The sequence below is a fragment of the Epinephelus fuscoguttatus genome, linkage group LG3, assembly GCF_011397635.1.
Source record: "Epinephelus fuscoguttatus linkage group LG3, E.fuscoguttatus.final_Chr_v1".
NCBI lineage: Eukaryota > Metazoa > Chordata > Actinopteri > Perciformes > Serranidae > Epinephelus > Epinephelus fuscoguttatus.
In genome coordinates, this window is record NC_064754.1 from 18,753,674 (window position 1) to 18,773,348 (window position 19,675).

Sequence of the window (19,675 nt, forward strand, 5' to 3'; positions counted from 1 at the left end):
ACTAAAATCAGCCATATAGTACAATACTCCCCAACAAAGGGAACACATTTTACTTTTGACTTCACTGCATTTATTTAATAACTACTGGTCCCTTTGCAGGTTAAGATTCTATATATAAAACATGTGATCAGCCTCTAAAATATGACTTGCTTTAGACAAACAGTGTCTTTTATGAAGTGTTTTTATGTTTCTATGTTCCTATGTATTCCTATGCAATGACAAGACTTTCTAGCTTCTCTCTAGCTTCCAGCTACAGTAGCCAGTTGCATGTCTGCAGTAGCTTCATGTGGGGCCAATATGACTTTACCTGTGATACTTTGGACAATCTTTTTTCGCTGATTTCTGTAGCTTACATTTAAGTAAAACTGAAGACAGGAGGACTTTTACTTTATAATTGTAGTTAGGCTGAGTCGTTAAGATTTGAGAACGACTTCTTCGACCACATGGGTAAATATTAGCCAACTTGAAGCAAGCTTAGAAGACAGTTAGCTAGTTACTGAAACTACACCACCTAGAATAGCCATTTATTGTTAAAGCTTAATACTACAAGAGTTGACTCAGTGTTAGTTTAACACAATGTTGACCTGCGTGGTCATGTTGTCAAACCACAATGAAAAACAGAGCGAGTTTTAAATGTATATTATCGTGAATAAATACCGTCATTTTTTCTTCGAGTAGTATGGCCGGTTAGCTCAGTTGGTTAGAGCGTGGTGCTAATAACGCCAAGGTCGCGGGTTCGATCCCCGTACGGGCCAGCCTTGACTTTTTCCATGTGAGATGTTTTTGTTATAAAGTGCGCTGGACCTCAATTTCACTACGTATATTTCAAGTTTTTTTTATTTTTTTTTTTTAATTAATTTCGTTATTGAGGATATTACAGGTATTACAGACATTTTCAAACTATTCATACTTCCCTGTCTCGACATCTTTCCACAAAATAAAAACTGGTCATATACATCACAGGAAGAATACACATATAATGCAGTACCTCCCCTCATTAACCTGTTCCAACCCCCCCCCCCCCAATGCGAACTGAATGTAGGCTATCTCCTGATTTCTTGTCTCTTAACAGAGAACTCTCTGTATTAAAGAGCAAATAAAGCTATAAACAAAAAGTTAACCCGAGAGAAATATAAATAAATAAACAAATACATAAATAAATGTAAAACAAAAGGAAAAAAAAGACAAGTGTTCAGTCAGGTGGTAAGACTTTAAGTGAGTTGACATATGTTAGAAAGGGCTGCCATTTCCCATAGAATTTTTCAGAGTCACCTTTAAGTTCATCTCTGATCTTTTCCAATTTTAGGAAAAACATGACATCCTGAAGCCATTGAGAGAATGAAGGGGCGCAATCTGATTTCCACTGGAGAAGAAGACGGCGGCGTGCTAACAAAGATGTAAAAGCTAAGGAGTCTAACTGTTTAGAGGTGTACAGACCATGGTTCTGAGGGCCTCCAAATATCACAATGAAAGGGCATTTCTTAATTTCAATACTAAGTATTTTAGACATAGTCTCAAAATATTCCTGCCAAAAATTGTGTAACTTTGAGCAAGAATAGAACATGTGATTTAAATTGCATGGAGACTGATGACACCTGTTGCACCTATCTTCCACTCCTGGATATATTTCAGATAAACGAGCTTTAGAGAAATGGACCCTATGGAAGACTTTGAACTGTATTAGTCCAAGTCGGGCACATAAAGAGCTCGGGTGGGTCCTTTTAATGGCCCTTTCCCACCCTTCCTCTGTGAATGTTATGCCCAATTCCTGCTCCCATATATTTCAAGTTTTAACGCAGGGACAGGATGTTAAAGCGCAAATCCCAGGGAAGTGTAGATGCATCCCTCCCTTTATAAAAACGAACATCAGATGGCGACAAAGTCAACAGTTCATGCAGGGCGTCTGCAACATACAGGTCTACAGGTACCAGACTTTTAAGGCCTTATTGTTGTACCATTGAATTTAAGACTTTTTAAGGACCTGCAGACACCCTGTCATGCTGCAGTCTTGAGGCCCTGCAAAGCCTGACTGATGTTTCCACTTACTCTGGATCATTATACCTCTGTCCAGTTTTAAATTAAGCAGAGCCATGCTGGGAATTACATAACGCCTTCAAAATGATACAGGTACAAGTTGTCCCATCCTAACATAAAACTTAGTGGGGAATGAGGGAGTTGTCAATCAAGCACTGTCTGCGAGCACCCACACAGTACAGAGAAGTCTATCAGCAACAGTAGGTAATACTGAGTGTGTGGGTAGGATATGGGCGTACAGGGGCTACTCACTCTCCTCCTTTTAATATTTAATACAGACTCAAGCTCTGTCAAGCTCACAATTGTCATAATTTCAGCAGCATGACGCCTCCCTCTGGCACAAAACTGTCTTTTCTTCAGGTGTGGGATAATTTTCCAACTCATCCGACTGCCTTAAATACTTTTTCAAAGCTTCACATCAGAACCCAAAACTTCATTTCATGCTCCTACAGAGCCATTGCTCAGTTAAGTGCATCACAGAAAAAGAGGGGTAATCTCCAGAGCCACCTGCAACGTCTGCTTTTAAAGTCTTGCACTTTTAAAATGCTTGTAAAACCAAGATAGTCCAGTGTGAGCTACTTGATGAAGGTTTTTCCCAGTGTCTTCTTTCAGACATGTTAAAAGGTGGTCTTAAAGCTTCATTTAAAACAAACTAGTCGTCTTTTTTGGCAGTAGTATGGTTCCAGGACAAAGAGACAACTGCAACACATTAAAAAAGTATAACATAATTCTTACATCTTCCATTACCACTCCATACAAGCTCTAAAATTTAAATAAAATGCAAATAGAGTTACTAGTGGGTGTTGCACTATTGGGGAAAACACGCTACAGTTTTAAATGACACAAATCCAGCATTCACTTCTTAGAAAAACATTTAATACAACATAGTGTTTGAAAATGTGGGAACAAAAGATGCAGTGTGTGGCAGAAAAACCCTGATGAAATCCAACATAAGTGCATCTTAAACCTGCTGACGTGCGACATGTTGAAAATTCAAATAAAGCTCCAGATGGACATTGTATTCTGGTCACATAATAACAAGTCTTATAAAACCGTAAATCAAAATTAACAGGCAAAAATAATGCCCATCACACTACAGTCCTGTGTTGAACCATAAACATCTAACATGTTTCCCTTCAGTCACTGTCTTAGCTGGGAAAGTGAGACTTGAGGTGCTCCTTCAGAGCGGGTATAGTAGAAAGCTCTCTGCGACACACGTGACAACGGAGAGGTAGTTTCAAGAGCTCGCTGGTTCCTTCTTTGACGGTGACCCTTCCGTTTGTTTCGAGCATCTGAATGACATCTGCAGATGACAAAATGCATAGATAAAAAGCTTATTTGCAGTAATGAACACAATTTACTACTGTGGTACTTCTAGCTAACAACTCATACTGACAAAAACTGTAATTAGTTCTCACCGTGAGACTCCATGAAATAGTCAGTTGTGAACGAGTTCCAGTGCTTTTTGTTCTTTAAACAAGGAGAGTCGAAGTCTTGGCTGATCACATGGAGGTGTACGTGACTGTAAAAGAGAATATGCACAAAGTGTGTTCATTTTTATGTGTATACATTAAATATGTGCTGATCCTCCTCCTCATGAACTTTGGGGTTCAATTTCGTTATAGGTACCATAGTTTTTTGCATTTAAAAAGGACCATACCTATGCTTTTCATACATGTTCGAATACCATTTTTCAGATCTTTGAACACTGACATATCAGGGTTTCTGATTTCTGTTTAAAGCAAATGATCCAACACAGGCTTAGGTCTGCAATAAAAATGTTTACAAAAACGTATTTTAGAGGGTTTTTTTTTTTTTTTTTTTCAAAAAACTAATTTCTATACAGTGAAGTAATGGCATCCTGAGCAGCGAATGAAGTCACCTCTGTGTGTGTTGTAATCGGAGTTTCTCTGTGGTTATTTTGTGGGACACCGGTCCAACTGTACATGTTAGTGCATGTGTGTATCCCCCACTTTACACTGCACTCATGTGCACGTTACCACTGATATTCGGACGGAGTCTTCCAAGAAGCCGTAGCACCCACCCTCCGGTTCCCCCTTAGTCAACAGCATTAGCTTTGCCAGCACTTTTGCTGTTGTTTAGAGTTGTTTATGGAGTTAGCACCATACGCAGTCAGCCTCTAGCTTTGCCACCTCCATGTTGATAACTGTGCCTGCACAACCCAAACGCTCTGAATTTTGCGTTGAGCCCCTTGAAGCCTTTAACTCTTACCACCAAGTGGCAGTAAAGTTTAAAGTCACAACACAAACAGAGATGATGAGGTAGATGAGCTCTGGGTAGAAATTAAGGTTTCTAAACTGCCTCAAACACTACAGTATATGACGTCACTATGGGGATTTGGCTGTTGCTGTATAAGGCAGAGTGAAGCATTATGTATTTGTAAAGCACATTTCATACATAAAGACAATTTACAGTGCTTTAAATCCATTAAAAGCAAACAGGATAAAATAAAATAGTTATTCAAAGTACAGACCATTTCAAAAGGAAAAGACAGAGAAATCAATACTTGGCAGGTAAAGATATTAAGTACATGGTGGGAAATGATGAAATGCTTAAGGATCTATCAAAGGCAGCAGTGAACATAACGTGAACCTTTGAGCTTAGATTATTTTGTTTCATATGAACTGTACTACCTTGAAATGAAAACAGTGGCTGTCTTTAATGAGAGAAGTACGTTATTAAACTTAAAAACCCATGTATATTAGAAAATATAATTTTGTATTAAATGCTGAAACATCAACATTATCTTTCAATGTGATGGCACATCTCGAACACTGATTACTGACCTCATACTGGGGATGGCATGGTACCCTGTGCGGAAGCGCAGCGAGGTAGCATCTGGGCACTGCTGAATCATCTGGTCAGCAACTTCCTGCATGTGTTTCACCAGGTCGCAGTGCTCGTCACGTAAAGCCTTCAGGCTGGAAATGGTCTGCCATGGGAGGACCAGCCAGTGGTAGCGAGCTTTGGGGTATTTATCTTTGATTACCACTACTTTATCATCTTTGTACACCTACAGAGGAGGAGACAGTGAATTTTTAACATTCTCAGCTAGGATCCAGATCAGTTAGCATCACAACAACTGTAAATCTTTATTTATTTCTCTAAGAACAGCTACCTGCATCTTTGGGTCTTGCATTGAGACCTTCAGACCTTGGCTCCAATGTCCAAAACTTTCCTGCAATAAATTTAAGGCAACATGTATTTTAATAAAACATACTAACAACCACACAAGAGAAAAACATGTATAAACAATTTTTTTTATCTGTGCGCACACACTTTCTTTGCTTTCTTACACTGGTTTTTGTGGCTTCTCCCTGACTGACTGACACAGAGACCTGTTCTGTCTGTTTGGCTGCTTTAACATTTGGAGCCTCTCTGCGGCTCTCTCTGTCCTCTGAAGCCGACTCTCGGGGTCTTTTGGTGCCACCGCCCTGATCCCCAGTGGGATCCTCCTTGAACATTACAGTGTATGGGTAGAGCTGATTGACAATGTGAAGCTTCTGTCCGGGCTTCATTTTCACCTCACTGTCCTTACCCACCACCACTGAGTCTACGGAGGTCGGATTCAAGCCCAGCTTTGGAACAAAGACAAGAGATGAGACAGAAGTGTTAATTAAACAGCGTTAGATTACAGTAATTAATAAATATCAGCGTAACAACTGCTTTATGAAAGCTTCACTTTGATAAAAAAAATCATTGTTCTTTATGTTTCTTACCTGTTTAACTTTGACATAACCTTTGTTGCATTCAGCTCTCAATTCAACTGGTTGAGAGAGGATAACATTTGTATAGATTAAAGTTTGTTTTCAATACTTAAAAAGATTTTAACTTATATATGAAAAATGAGCACACGAATCTAAAGACATGTTTTTAACAAAACTGTACACAATATAAAAAAACTATGAGGGGAAGTGGTCATTTAGACAGATTAAATTTAGAATTGTGACAGACAGATGGGGTATGAAGGCTTTTTTTTTTTGTTAAAGAATTCAATAGTTGCAATGTGATGTTTGACTTCCTTAAAAACCTGAAGAGAGGCTAAAATCTGGAAACTTTATAAATAAGGCCAATATTTAAATAAAAAGTAACAGAGTAATAGGGTTTATCTTTAGATTTGTGGAAATTTTGAAACCAAACAGTAAGTTATGGTAGCACATTACTAAATTTGATCATAAATAAATCCAACCAACTTTCACGCCAAAATGTTTTGTGCAGAATAAAAGCAGAACTACAGAGTCCCTAAAGTCAAGGTAAATTATTTTATCTTGTGCGAACAACTTATTTATCTTCATACAAAATAACATAGCTACACTAAAAATATATATAAATGCAACACCTTTGTTTTTACTCCCATTTTTTACAAGTGGAAATAAAGATCTAAGACTTTTTCCGGTGCCCATAAAAGGCTTGTATCTGTCAAATTTAGTGCATAAATTTATTAAACCCTTAGGACCTCACAATACTAGGGCCACAGATATGTTTTTTGTCACACAAGATTAATACGGAAGAAAACACTTCTCCAAAATGTCAGACACTGAAGGTGAGCGTTTGCCCACTTAAGTCAGTTCTGATTCCGAACTGCTGTCAGGTCACGACCCTGCTGAGAATGACGGGCATGTAGATGAGCTTGCCTTAGATAGCTTCTGTCAGTTTGTACAGAAATTCTTTGGTGGGTAAAAGATCTGTTGCATCAGCTTTCGGGTGGATGGTTTCAGACAATCATACAGATGAAGATGCTGGATGTCGAGGTCCTAAGCTATGGTTAGACATGGTCTGCGATTATGAGGCTGGTTGAATGTACTAATTCACAGGTCACAGCTCTGTTGGACATTTCTGCAGTCAGTCAGGGTGCCAATGGCACACTCCCTAAAAACCTATGTGACAGATTGTGTGATAAAACTGAATATTTTCGAGTGGCCTTCAATGTGACCAGCCCAGGGCACACCTGCTATGTAATTATTGTGCTGTTTATTCAGCACCTTAATATGACACACCTGTGAGGTGGATGGACTAACTCCTGAAAAATGGGAGTGACAATAAGTGTTGCGTTTAAGGTTATATTTTTATTTGGAAAACATCTACAGTATGTGCTAAGTACAAAATATGTGCAGTATATACGACTATAACTTCTGCTTTTGAGCCCACTGGAATTGTAAGTGATCAGACTGGATGCTTTTTTAATGTTCAGTGCTCATAGTCATTTTGTTATATAAATCAATCCAGTGACAAAGGGTAGTTACTATGGGCCCCAGTGTGCCCTGATTACAAGTTATGAAGCACACACACAGAGATTTAGGTGTATATATATTTTACCAACAGTGTGTCTTACTGTTACTTTTAAGTTATACCTACATGCAGATGTGCCCAGCTTGTCAGTCTTGTTGCACCTAAACTAGCTATTGTAAATCCTATCGTCTCATTACATGATTAAACAGAGACTTGACATTGATATTGATATATGACAAAAACTATTAAAGAAAAAAGGAAACTGTTAATTTAGTTAAACTGTATTTCTTTATAGTTTATGTAGAATAAGCATATGATTTTGTTATAGATTGATACTATTTTACAGGAACAGAAAACCACGGTGGAGATGGCTTTGTCTTTTTTAGGGCATGTATAGAAAATCACACTACTTTTGATTTAATGTGAGTTCTTTGAACATGGGCATATTTTCCAGGTGGCACCCCACAGGCCCCAGTGCACCAACACTGCCTACCTGTTTATGTTTACGCCCCTGACTCAGGCTACCAGTTTGTATGGTAATTGCCAGTTAACGTCACTTCGAATGCATGTTCATGTTAAGTATAAACTTAATGGCATTTTTTCATCTTTTCCTTTTTGTTGGTGTTGTCAGCTAAATGCTAACGCAGCTAAGTTAGTGTATCTAAACACAAATGTATCGTTATATTACCTTGCTGCCGCGAGCATTTTTTGTCTTTAATAGTCGTCTCTGGACCTCGACCCAGGACAACTGTCTGCAGGTGAGGCAGTCGGATAGGTTTATGATTGCGCTCCTCGCTGATAAGCCAGCAAATTGGCATTTTATCATCTTATGTCGCTGAAGACGTTGATTTCCGACAGAGTCTAGTGTTACAGCCGCTGCGCAGCACGCGCTTTGTTTTGGTGACGCATTTCGTCGCAGGACATTGACGTCACAGAGTCGGATTTTGTGTCGAGGCGGGTCAGAAGCTTCTCGAAGAGTCTGTGAACTGAGGTGTGATCTGGATTCAAACTACAGGCTTCATACAAGGTTGGAAAATAATACCTGTAACTACACTGTTAGTGTTTACCGGCGTGACATTGAATGTTTGTAGCGTATCGTTAGAAAAAGTGCCTAGAGCTAGCGTGTTAGCATTAGCCATGATATCATTGGCTGGGCTAACGTTGAGTAACCGCTAGCTAAAGTACGTAGGGCCTGACTGATATGAAACCTCGCCACTGTTTTTATCATGGGCAGGATAACAGGTAGTTGCTAATAAACTAGCATTAATTAATACTTTTGTCAACCAAAAATAAACCTGTGGTGGTCACATTGTCCGTTGTTGTTAGCCCCTGAATCCCCTGATATTAGGAAACATGTCACACAAATTATAAGAAGAAGCATGACGTGTAAAAGTAACTTAGGTTTTACCTGAAGCTCCTTGTAGGTCTTTACTTTTCCACTGTCTACTGTGTAATCTGAATACTTCATGTCAGGCTTATGGTCCAAATATAAGGCAAAATAGTCGATTACAAACAACCATCATCAATATCACATGATGTACTGGTAATCAACATCACAACTAGCTAACATTACTTTTCCTCAAAATGGAAAGAGAAACTACTTCACCTTTGGTAGGATAAACAAATGATCTAACTAATTGACTTATAAGTCTGTTGATTTAGTACACTGAGCTATTTCAGAGAGGTATTGATTTAACTTAGTGGTCATTGTGGAGACTGCAGGTGTTGTTGTTTAAATGTACTGTTACATTGAGAATTATATTTTGTCTTGCACTTTATATCAATAAGGATAGACTATGGTATATTATAATTTAGGGATGGGAATCACCAGAGACTTCGTGATACAATACTGTCAGGATACAATATTATTGCAGTTTTAAATGTGTTGCGATATGCTGAGTATTGTGATATAATACATTGCAATTTATTACCTGTAAAACTTTGTCAACATCTGTATTATCTAATAAGATACAGTTTTGAGTCCGTTCATCTCACTTAAATCTTTTTTTTTCTTTTTCAGTAAAATGTGTGTAGCGAACTGAAAAAGCAACTGATTATATAATTATGTATGTATCAATTTTTCCCCTAACTTTACAGCCTTAAAAATAACCACAAAGTTGAAAAAGCACCTCTTCAAAACAATATTTTCTAAAGCATTAACTACACCTCTGATGGAGGTTGGATTTATCGTAGGGCTGTTGCATCATACTGCATTAGTTTTAGCTGGGTTTACCCAAACTACAATGAAGTTTACAGTAGATCTACACATACATGTGTACATAACTGGTGACCCTCATCACTGCCTCGTATCTGGTTAAATTTTTCCCAGTACATAATGAGTAGTAGTATAAAATCTTGACACACTAACATTTTCATGGTGTCATTAGATGTCTGTGCATCTGTGAACCCTGAAAAGTGTGACTCTGACATTTAGTGCATTAGAAATTTTCATATAAGGGTACTGTAAGCATATACTTCATTGCTGATACACACTGAGTTGTCAGTAAGTAATTACATCTGGATAATATAACGTAATCAACTACAATAGTCAACTAATCATACATTCGGGAAGCTTGTAGTGTGAGTCAGAGAGATTTTGATTCAACTAAATGCTTATTTTTGAGGCTATATTCAACAGTTGTGTTGTATTGGATTGCACTATATTGAAAAAAATATGTCTCGTGTTTTGTCCAACACCATTTATGAGGGAGACAGAATATTTAGACATTTCTACACTGTTTTTTCAAATAATGGAAAGAGTATATCCAAATCTAGCCCTTTTTAAAAACCATGCCCGTGCCAAGCATTTTTACAACCCAACAGCATAAAGACCAATCTCACAGTTAAGCCACATGATGACACACTTTGTTATTGCACCTATTAAAAGAACCTCTCTCCTCCTTTCTCAGAGTTTAGGGACTAAATGTTGGTATCCATTCTGGTAGGTTTTGAGAGATTTTAAGAGCTGAACCGGACCTGAATATTGACATACTGCTTGTGTCTCACCTTTCTTTTACTTTTTCAAGGTTATCCATCAAAGTCAAACATGGTTAAGGAAACAGGCTACTATGATACACTGGGTGTGAAACCTACTGCTACTCCCGACGAACTGAAAAGGGCCTACCGCAAACTGGCTTTGAAATATCACCCTGACAAAAATCCCACAGAAGGAGAGAAGGTAAGTACCTCAATGAACTCAAATGTTTGCAGCTGTATTTTAATATATTTGCATGTAATTTTACTTGCATGGAATTTTTTAATGGAATTAAAATGGATATCAAAAAATGAAATAATGTAATGGCTTAAACTAAACAGGGTATGTGTGGTTATTGTTAAATCTGTTTTTGATTGTTTGGTAGATTTATTAAAATGTTAGATTTATCTGTTATTTTCTGCGGAGGCCATATAAAAATAATTTGAAGGCTTCAGTCATTATCAGACATCAGTCATTAGTTTGTGCACAAGTTCAAAGAGTTTAATTTTAATCTTTTAAGCAGCTGCATATTGCCAGAAGTGTTTCTGACCCTCTTTAATGACCTACGTATTTTTGTTTCTTTACCTTGTAGTTCAAGCAGATCTCACAGGCTTATGAGGTTTTGTCAGATGCCAAGAAGAGAGAGGTCTATGACCGTGGAGGTGAAAAGGCTATAAAGGAAGGAGGGACTGGCGGCGGTGGTGGGGGCTTTGCATCACCCATGGACATCTTTGACTTATTTTTTGGAGGAGGTAGTCGGATGCACAGAGAGCGAAAAGGTACGAAAGTAATCACTGATCTAAGATGATGTGAAGTTTTAACAATATCTTGGTTGCAATTGTTAAAAAAGCAAATTTAAGGGACCCTCCTCCAAGATGTTTATTAATGTCATGGGCTGGTAACAGAAAATCCACATTGGCAGCTTGTTATCAAATTTTTTAAACATTCAAATATCGATATTTGTATCCGACTTAAAATCCTGTATCAGCTGGGCTGTAAGCTTTACTTTGCAACGTGTATGACATAGGCCTATGAGTTTTCTTTCTGCAGCTGTTTGTTTAACGGGAACAAAACAATAATTGTTCATGCCCTAATGAATCTCCTCCTCATTTCTCCTGCAGTCACACCACAGTCAAAACACAGGGCTGTCTAGAAAGCATGACAAATGTTTTTTAGGATGCGTTTTAACTGATCGTACATTACAGTACATTTTTATCTTGTTTGTGACTATGCAGTTTAGCTAAAAAAAATTCAGAGCCTGAAATAGAGAGGTAAACATTTAACTTCACATTCCTTTTTTGCTTGTAATTTACGACTGGTGTCAGAAATAGGCTTGTTTAGTTTATTTCGGTCATTTTCCAACTAATAAAACTTGCATACCAATCAAGAAAAAGTGATAAATAAACAAAGATGTGTCATTACCTTTGAAGCAGTACAAACCAAATGAAGTCTATACTGACCCAAAAGGTGTCGGCTGAAATTAATTTATTGCATCTGTCCTTTTTACATTACTTGTTTGGTACTGTTCCCTTTAGATTTATACAACTAAAATGAAAGAAACAAGCAAAACAAAATACATGTACATTATATATACACAAAAGTCTCAAAGAAAAAAAAACATATAAACATAGTAGTGTTCATAACTCAGTTTTATACTTGTTAATCATCTTATTTCTAAATATTATAAAGTGTATTGCACATTTTAATTTACATTTCAAATCCATTCAACAAACTTTCATTATTATATGTCTTTGTTTTGATTTGTTCTAATCTACAAATTCAGTTTAATTCAATTTTATTTATAAAGCCTGAATCACAATTTGTCTCAGAGGGCTTTACATCAAACGACATCCCTCTGTCCTTTGGACCCTCACAGTGAATAAGGAAAAACTCCCCCAATTCATCTTAGTTCATGCTGACTCACTCTAATTTGGAAGTACTTCTGGTTACAGTCTGGAAGCATATTTTTTAATATATTAAACATGTATATTGTGTAATAAATAAAGGAATTTGATACAAGGAGTTGATGACATTTTACCCATTGCGAACTTTATTCCAAGAAACAGCATTGCTAAAATTTGTGATTTGTCTCCCCCCAGGGAAGAACATAGTTCATCAGATCACAGTGACGCTTGAAGATCTTTATAACGGAGCAACAAGAAAACTCGCCCTCCAGAAGAATATTATTTGTGAGAGATGTGAAGGTACGTCTTTGGTTATTCGAGTTACGTTTCATGTGCTCTTGTTAGTGGCCATCACTGAACTTGTTAAGTAATCTAAGCAGGCATTTCAGCACATTCACACCCAGCCAGGCAATGAAAAGGCTCTTTGTCAAATAACAAAACCCATCAGTCTTGTAAATGTAATCCCGTCCTCGCTCAGCAGGTGACCACAGTTTATATAACAAGCCAAACCTGAAGCAAAAATAGCCTTCATCTTTGTAGTCCAGTGTGCTGATGGTTTGATTTTCTTGGCAGGTCGTGGGAGTCGGAAAGGAGCTGCACAGATGTGCATGTCTTGCCATGGCACAGGCATGCAGGTCCGCATGCACCAGCTAGTGCCAGGTATGGTGCAGCAAGTGTCCACAGTGTGCCACAGCTGTCAGGGCCAAGGGCAGAGAATCAGCCACAAGGACCGCTGCAAAGCGTGCGGGGGTCGAAAGATCCTGCGCCAGAAGAAGATTTTGGAGGTGCACATCGACAAAGGTGAGAGCGAAGAGAGAGTTTATCTAAATGTATCTGTGACTGTCTGAAGAGTGACCTAGAAAAACAAATGTTGCACGTACATCACATGGTCAATTCACTGCCACAGGAATGAGAGATGGCCAGAAGATTGTTTTCCATGGAGAGGGAGACCAGGAGCCAGGAATTGAGCCAGGTGATATCATCATTGTCTTGGACCAGAGAGAACATCCACGTTTCACCAGGTAATATATTCCCTCTTGTCAGGTGTATTTTGTTTCTGATGTAATCTTTGCTGGCAGAGGTAGGGATAATATGATATATATATAGGGGAAATATATAACGTGTTATTGAGTACGAAAGTGATTCAAAAGCCAGTCCCTCCAGGATTTCACAGCAGCTTTTCTAAAAGATTGTGATGCATGTGTCGATGTTTTTAGGCTTTTTTCTTTCTTTCTTTCTTTCTTTCTTTCTTTCTTTTTTTTTTTTGCAATGAAATTACTTGAGCTAGTGAAAATTGCAAAAAAGAGTTTATTTTTTCGAATACATAACTAAAAATCAAAACTTTTTCCAGTGAGAATAAAACCATAGTTATGAGGGTTGAACAACTATTACCAAAAACTTTTTTCAAGACATTTATCCTCAACTATTTCCGTCGTCACACACAGTTTGTCAGGCTAACAGGCAAACACGTCTCTTATCACTTTGTGATTAATACTACACCAACATTACCACCATCTAATTCATCTTGATTTTTGCACTTGTGATAGATTTGGATGCAACAGCATCTGTTATGGTGATTTGTCTCGTCTGTCATCGGCACCTCTCGGCCATTTTCCGGGTGTGTTTAGGGGTAGAATAGTGTTGGTCAATGACTTTCATTTGTTTCACCACAACACTGTGCACATTGCAAAACAGTTAACCCTCACTTTCACGCAGAACGTCAGCCTATAGCAGTAATTTCTGTCAGTCAGTGGGAGACATTTGTGTTACACATGTCTGCATCTTCACAACCAGAAATCGAGTCAGTGTGGTGGCTATGATGATCGGTGAAAAGTCTTACAGAATAAACAGGGATTGATTGAATTTGCGTTAATTGATGGGATCACAACATCCTGGAGGATGGCTGATGAGCCAAAATAGAAAAACTAATTCTGGTCAGCAGATGTCAGTAGAAATGAAAATTATTACTCCCATTTGACTTTGCTTCCTGTTTATAGCTGAACATGTTATTTATGTTTCTTTGTTTTACTTTTTATAAAAATCCACCCAGTAATTCACCTCTGCTTGTTTTCCTCAACTTCCCCTTGATGTCATCAGGAAAGGAGAGGACCTGATCATGTCGATGGACTTACAGCTGGTTGAAGCTTTGTGTGGTTTCAAGAAGCCTGTTCAGACACTGGACAACAGAACTCTGCTCATCACCTCACATCCAGGTGAACTAAATCATTACATGCACAGCTACCCTGACTGTGTGTCTGTTGGTTGAGGGCCAAGCTTTCCCTCCTTTGGAAGATACCAGTATTTGGGAGGAAGAAAGCATCCATTTCACATGTAGAAATATTTGCATATCACAGACATCAGTTAGTCACTGTACCCGAGATCTTTCACACAGAAATGTGCAGCTGAATGAGCACTGCTGAGTCCTGAGAGCATTTGTGGAGTTGATTTGTTTCAATAGTGTTCTTTGCTGTGCACTCCACACTGCTCTTCACTGTATAGACACTCGCTGTATTGTTGGTCCACAGACATGATAAAATGTGTAAATTACAGCCCTCATGTTATTTACTGTGAAACCTCTAAAAAGTAAACCATAAACTCATTCTTACTCATTTGTTTTAACTGAGAAAAAAAAGTTAATGGTTGTGCAACACCCTGTATGTTTAACGGGTGTAGGTAAGACTGTTTCAAATAAATTTAGCCTGTTAAATATAGCTGTCATGTATACAGTTTTTCATGACTGAGGTGACCCCTGTTTTTTCCATCACAGGAGAACTGATCAAGCCTGGGGACACCAAGTGCGTCTTGAATGAAGGGATGCCCATGTACCGCAGACCGTTTGAGAAGGGACGCCTTATTATTCACTTCTCGGTAAGAAGTTTTTCCATATTCACTTTATTTCCTCTGTTTCCTTTTACTCTACCAAAACAGCAGAAAACAATTTTTTCATGCCTCTGCGCCAGAGGCATTATGTGTATGGGTTGTCCATCCATCCATCCATACATACATCCGTCCCAACCTTGAGAACGTGACATCTCAAGAACGGCTCAAGGGAGTTTCTCCAAATTTGGCACAAATGTCCACTTAGACTCAACGATGATATGATTAGTTTTTGGTGGTCACAGGTCAAAAGTCAAGGTCACTGATATCACTGAATGCGATATCTCTCCAGTTTCCTCTAAAGTAGGTTGGGAAAAGATGTGCAACATTAAAATAAGAGCAATGTTGAGAGTGTTGTATTTCTATATGACATAAGTTTCATTTTCACTGTGCCTTGGGTTCTGCTGCTCCATCTGTGCCCAGAGTACACGCTGCACACCAAGAGTGTGGAGCTCTGAATAATGAACAGTATATATACTCCACAGCACTCCTAATGTACAGTCCTGAACAAGTGCTGCTATTGTAGCATGCTGCCACAATTAAGTGAATGTGTCGGACACCCTGCATTTAATTTTGGCTGCTCCATGACGGAGACGCATGTCCACAGTGATAAACACGTGGCATCAATTATGGCTTTGACACGGTCTGAGTCTGTATCTAGATGTATCTAGATATTGCCGAGTACAGTTGAACAATGTTGGTATACAGTTTGACACAAATCGTAGAGCTTGACTAACAGGTTTAGGCAAACTAGCATGCCACAGCTGATAGACAATAAATAGTGCGCTGCCAAACCTTCCGAGTAAAACTACTAGAGAGTAATTGTTTGGATCAGAGGTGCTGAACATTGTTTACTGAGCAGTTTGTGACATACACACGCACAGTTACACTCCTAATCTTTTTTACAAATGAACACCAAATATTTAACAGCCACGGCTGAACTTTTACATGGTTGTTTCGATCAAATTGTTTATGTTTGTTTTCTTTTAGGTGGTGTTCCCTCAAGCTAACTTCCTTTCCAAGGACAAGCTGAAGTTGCTGGAAGGCTACCTCCCAGAAAAGCTGGCTGCAGAGCAGCCCGACAGTATGGACGATGACCTCTACATCTACGCCGACCTGGAGGACTGTGACCTCGAGAACAGAAGAAGACACCACCATCATCAGTACTACTACATGGATGAAGACGACTACGCCAGCACGGGTGGCGTTCAGTGTCAGACGTCTTAAGTAACAACCAGCCCGTTGTTACTCCAGAAGACCATCTCTACAGCGAAGCACCTTTTTTGGAAGTTTGTGCACATTTATTTAATTTACTTCTCATAACTGCGTTTTCTGTCAAACTGAATCAGTGTCCCAATGCCTTCTTGATTTATTACTAAAATTCTCTTTGGATGGAGTAGAGTATCATGTAGTTCCAGGATTAAACTTGGATCCGGGTGAATGGGATTCCTCTTCATCTCTGGGACCTTATTTTATTTTTATTTTATTTTTTTCAGTCACACTGTGAGTAGAGACGAGGGGTATCACAGACGCTTCAGACAAACTGTTCTCTGAAACAAAGACTGCCTGCTTTTTATGCATTTACAATGAAACGGATGCCAATATTAATATGAAAATAACCTTTTTTATAGTGATACTAAATCAGCTGTTGTTGTGAACCACTTGTTGATGACTTGTTCAGTCCGTTGTGTGTGCGTGTGTGCGTGTGTAAAGACCCAATCTTAAGATGGTGGTGGAGAGCAGAGGTGCATTGAGCCTTGAGTTGAAACATTTATGCTGTTTAACCCTTTAAAGGGCTATTTCTCAGACATTTCTTAACAATGTTATAAATGTGGCGTGAGCTGGGAGTACAGGTGACAACGATTCAGGCATGGCAGTATTCAGCTTCAAGCCACTAATGTAGAATATTCAAACTAATATTTAAGCCTACTTCAATATTTCTGAGCTGCAATCAGTCGTCTGTGGCAACGCCGTGCATTTGTGTTTTTGGAACCTTGTGTGGAAAGTGGAACATCTTGTGCATAACTACAGTTTGATGTGAAAATGACTGCATATTAATGGCAGGGTCGGTGTTCAGAAACAAGATGTCAAAGATGAACAAGAAGAAGAAAAAAAACAGCAGATCGGGGGGGGGGTTCCAAGAAGCAGGTTATCTTGATAACTGAAATTCAGAGTGGGTGTTTTTATGTGGTTTGGGGTTCTACATAGCAGATAGTTATCAAGATAACTGGATGAGTCTGCTTCTTATCACAGGCCTTCATAACAAATGTTTTCCCTCCCTTAAAGAACTGTTAAGTGCCAAGTTGCACCCAAGTTTTACAAAAAAGTGATTAATGTCTTGGTTATTTTTTCATGGTTTTAAATGTTCTTGATTTCAAGCATGTTGTTTTATAATACTTTGAAGAATAATTCAATGTGGATTTTACAATTCTAAATTTAATTAAAGTAGCACGATAAACTTGTCAATTAATTTTTGCTGACAAGAAATTAAGTGTTTTTTTTTTGTTTTTCTTTTAATCCTATTTTTAGTCTTAATTGTAAATGCCAAATGCGTCGGTGGGAGGTTATGGAGGGACTTAAAATCGGCACACCTGATACCTCATAGAAGTGTCTGCCTGTTTGAAAGCCTTATCGTAACTAAAGCAACTTGATAATGTAGAGTTGTTGTTTTGTTTTTTTGTTTTGGTTATTGTAAAACACAACTATGCTCGCCAGAAGGGAGATTCCTTAAATTGTTTCACAGTTGTTCTTAAAGTGGATGCAAATTTATGAGTACTCATAATATCAAAGGAGCTCAACTCCAGTAAATGTTGTCAGGTTTTTGACTGACTGTATGTGTGTACGGACCAATCATCTAATTGTTGATGCTCATGTTTTCTAATTAAATGCAGTTTGATGGTCTCTCTAATATGTTGTATGACTTGGTGTGTGTGTGTGATAGTTACTTTGTCACGTGGCAATCCACTGGTATTCAAAATATTCAAGAATAGAGTTACTTGGGGAAAAAAAAAAGCTTTTGGTGTGACCTTCTCCTGATTATGGTCTTAAGTAAAAGCAAAAGCTTAAACTGCAATAACTCCATTGTCCTTTTGTACCAACAGTCTGCATTTTCTAGTTGAACTGCATTTTGTTTTGTACAAAGATAATAATGGCTTTCATAAAGGTTAAGAGCTACTGCAATTGTAGAACAATTTTCCCAAAATGTTTTGCTAGTACCGGGTTGGACCCCTTTTGCCTTCAGAACTGCCTTAACTCTTCATGGCACAGATTCAACAAGGGGTTGGAAACATTCCTCAGAGATTTTGGTCCATATTGACATGACAGCATTACACAGTTGCTGCAGATTTGTCAGCTGCACATCCATGATGTGAATCTCCCGTTCCACCACATCCCAAAGGTGCTCTATTGGATTGAGATCTGGTGACTGTGGAGGCCATTGGAGTACAGTGAACTTATTGTCATGTTCAAGAAACCAGTTTGAGATGATGTGAGCTTTGTGACATGGTGCGTTATCCTGCTGGAAGTAGCCATCAGAAGATGGGTACACTGTGGTCATAAAGGGATGGACACAGTCAGCAACAATACTCAGGTAGGCTGTGGTGTTTAAACCATGCTCAGTTGGTACTAAGGGGCCCAAAGTGTGCCAAGAAAATCTCCCCCACACCATTACACCAGCACCAGCAGCCTGAACCGCTGATACAAGGCAGGATGGATCCATGCTTTCATGTTGTTTACACCAAATTCTGACCCTACCATCTGAATGTCACGGCAGAAATAAGGACTCATCAGACCTGGCAAAGTTTTTTCCAGTCTTCTATCGTCCAATTTTGGTGAGCCTGTGTCGATTGTAGCATCAGTTTCCTGTCCTTCTGCTTCATGGTTCAACGTGTTGTACATTCAGAGATGGTCTTCTGCATACCTGGGTTGTAATGAGTGGTGATTTGAGATACTGTTACATCCTCTGTAAACTAGAGCCACTAGATCAGCGGTTTCTGAAATACTCAGACCAGCCCGTCTGGTACAAACAACCATGTCACGTTCAAAGACACTTAAATCACCTTTCTTCCCCATTCTGATGCTCAGTTTGAACAGCAGGTCGTCTTGATCATGCCTAAATGCACTGAGCTGCTGCCACGTGATTGACTGATTAGCTATTTGCATCAAGAAGCAGTTGAACAGGTGCACCAATATATATGTATGTAGGTATGTGTTTAGAATTAATTTCATTCTTAAAAAAATGGCACCCATACCGTCAGCTGTAAAGGTTTTTGGATTTTATTGATAACCATTTCTGACATGACTGGCAGTATTATATACAACAATGAATATACAAAATAGAGTTGATGACTACACATTAGTTTTCAACAGTGATATATGGATGACAGCACAGAGACAGATGACAGGAAGTACTAATGCTGTAGTACAAATAATAAATACTGGTCTAGTAGCTCTGTTTCTTGCAGGCATACTGATGCACAGGAACACCGATTACAGTCAGTGCAACAAACCGACAATAATGTGACCACGTTAAGAACATTTATTATATACACACAGGTTACAGATTGTGTCACTGGAGCTCCAATGAAGTTCATCATTAGTCATCATGCATATTTTTAAAGGACTACTAAAATTATTT

General features: G+C 38.6%; 2 protein-coding genes and 1 non-coding gene across 4 annotated transcripts; 2 read left to right on the forward strand and 1 right to left on the reverse strand.

Annotated features, from left to right (window-relative positions):
• The first annotated feature begins 681 nt into the window (after positions 1-681).
• Positions 682-755, forward strand: trnai-aau (transfer RNA isoleucine (anticodon AAU)). The gene has a single exon. It is a non-coding gene; the product is annotated as a tRNA-Ile (tRNA).
• Positions 756-2,848: 2,093 nt separating this feature from the next.
• aptx (aprataxin) lies at positions 2,849-8,127 on the reverse strand. Of its 2 annotated transcripts, XM_049571103.1 has the most exons (7): positions 7,973-8,127; positions 5,775-5,821; positions 5,352-5,633; positions 5,174-5,233; positions 4,842-5,068; positions 3,453-3,556; positions 2,856-3,337 (listed from the first exon to the last, which is right to left on the reverse strand). In XM_049571103.1, exons 1-7 carry the CDS (start codon positions 8,100-8,102, stop codon positions 3,183-3,185), a joined length of 1,005 nt encoding a protein of 334 aa, XP_049427060.1. In that variant the 5' UTR covers positions 8,103-8,127; the 3' UTR covers positions 2,856-3,182. The 2 variants fall into 2 exon arrangements, with proteins under 2 accessions (XP_049427061.1, XP_049427060.1); XM_049571104.1 differs by lacking the exon at positions 5,775-5,821 and having other exon boundaries at positions 2,849-3,337; positions 5,352-5,510.
• Positions 8,128-8,186: 59 nt separating this feature from the next.
• On the forward strand, positions 8,187-17,947 carry dnaja1 (DnaJ heat shock protein family (Hsp40) member A1). The gene is made up of 9 exons (XM_049571102.1): positions 8,187-8,311; positions 10,311-10,462; positions 10,851-11,037; positions 12,358-12,462; positions 12,736-12,963; positions 13,070-13,184; positions 14,260-14,375; positions 14,930-15,030; positions 16,030-17,947. Exons 2-9 carry the CDS (start codon positions 10,331-10,333, stop codon positions 16,264-16,266), a joined length of 1,221 nt encoding a protein of 406 aa, XP_049427059.1. The 5' UTR covers positions 8,187-8,311; positions 10,311-10,330; the 3' UTR covers positions 16,267-17,947.
• Positions 17,948-19,675: the final 1,728 nt, after the last annotated feature.

Coding starts and splice junctions, on each gene's coding strand:
- aptx (XM_049571103.1), bottom strand. CDS start 8,102: ATGCCAATTTGCTGGCTTATCAGCGAGGAGCGCAATCATAAACCTATC. Junction 5,234..5,351: donor GAGAAGCCACAAAAACCAGT/GTAAGAAAGCAA, acceptor AATTTATTGCAG/GAAAGTTTTGGACATTGGAG. Junction 3,338..3,452: donor CTATTTCATGGAGTCTCACG/GTGAGAACTAAT, acceptor TGTCATCTGCAG/ATGTCATTCAGATGCTCGAA.
- dnaja1 (XM_049571102.1), top strand. CDS start 10,331: ATGGTTAAGGAAACAGGCTACTATGATACACTGGGTGTGAAACCTACT. Junction 12,964..13,069: donor GGAGGTGCACATCGACAAAG/GTGAGAGCGAAG, acceptor TCACTGCCACAG/GAATGAGAGATGGCCAGAAG. Junction 13,185..14,259: donor GAACATCCACGTTTCACCAG/GTAATATATTCC, acceptor TGATGTCATCAG/GAAAGGAGAGGACCTGATCA.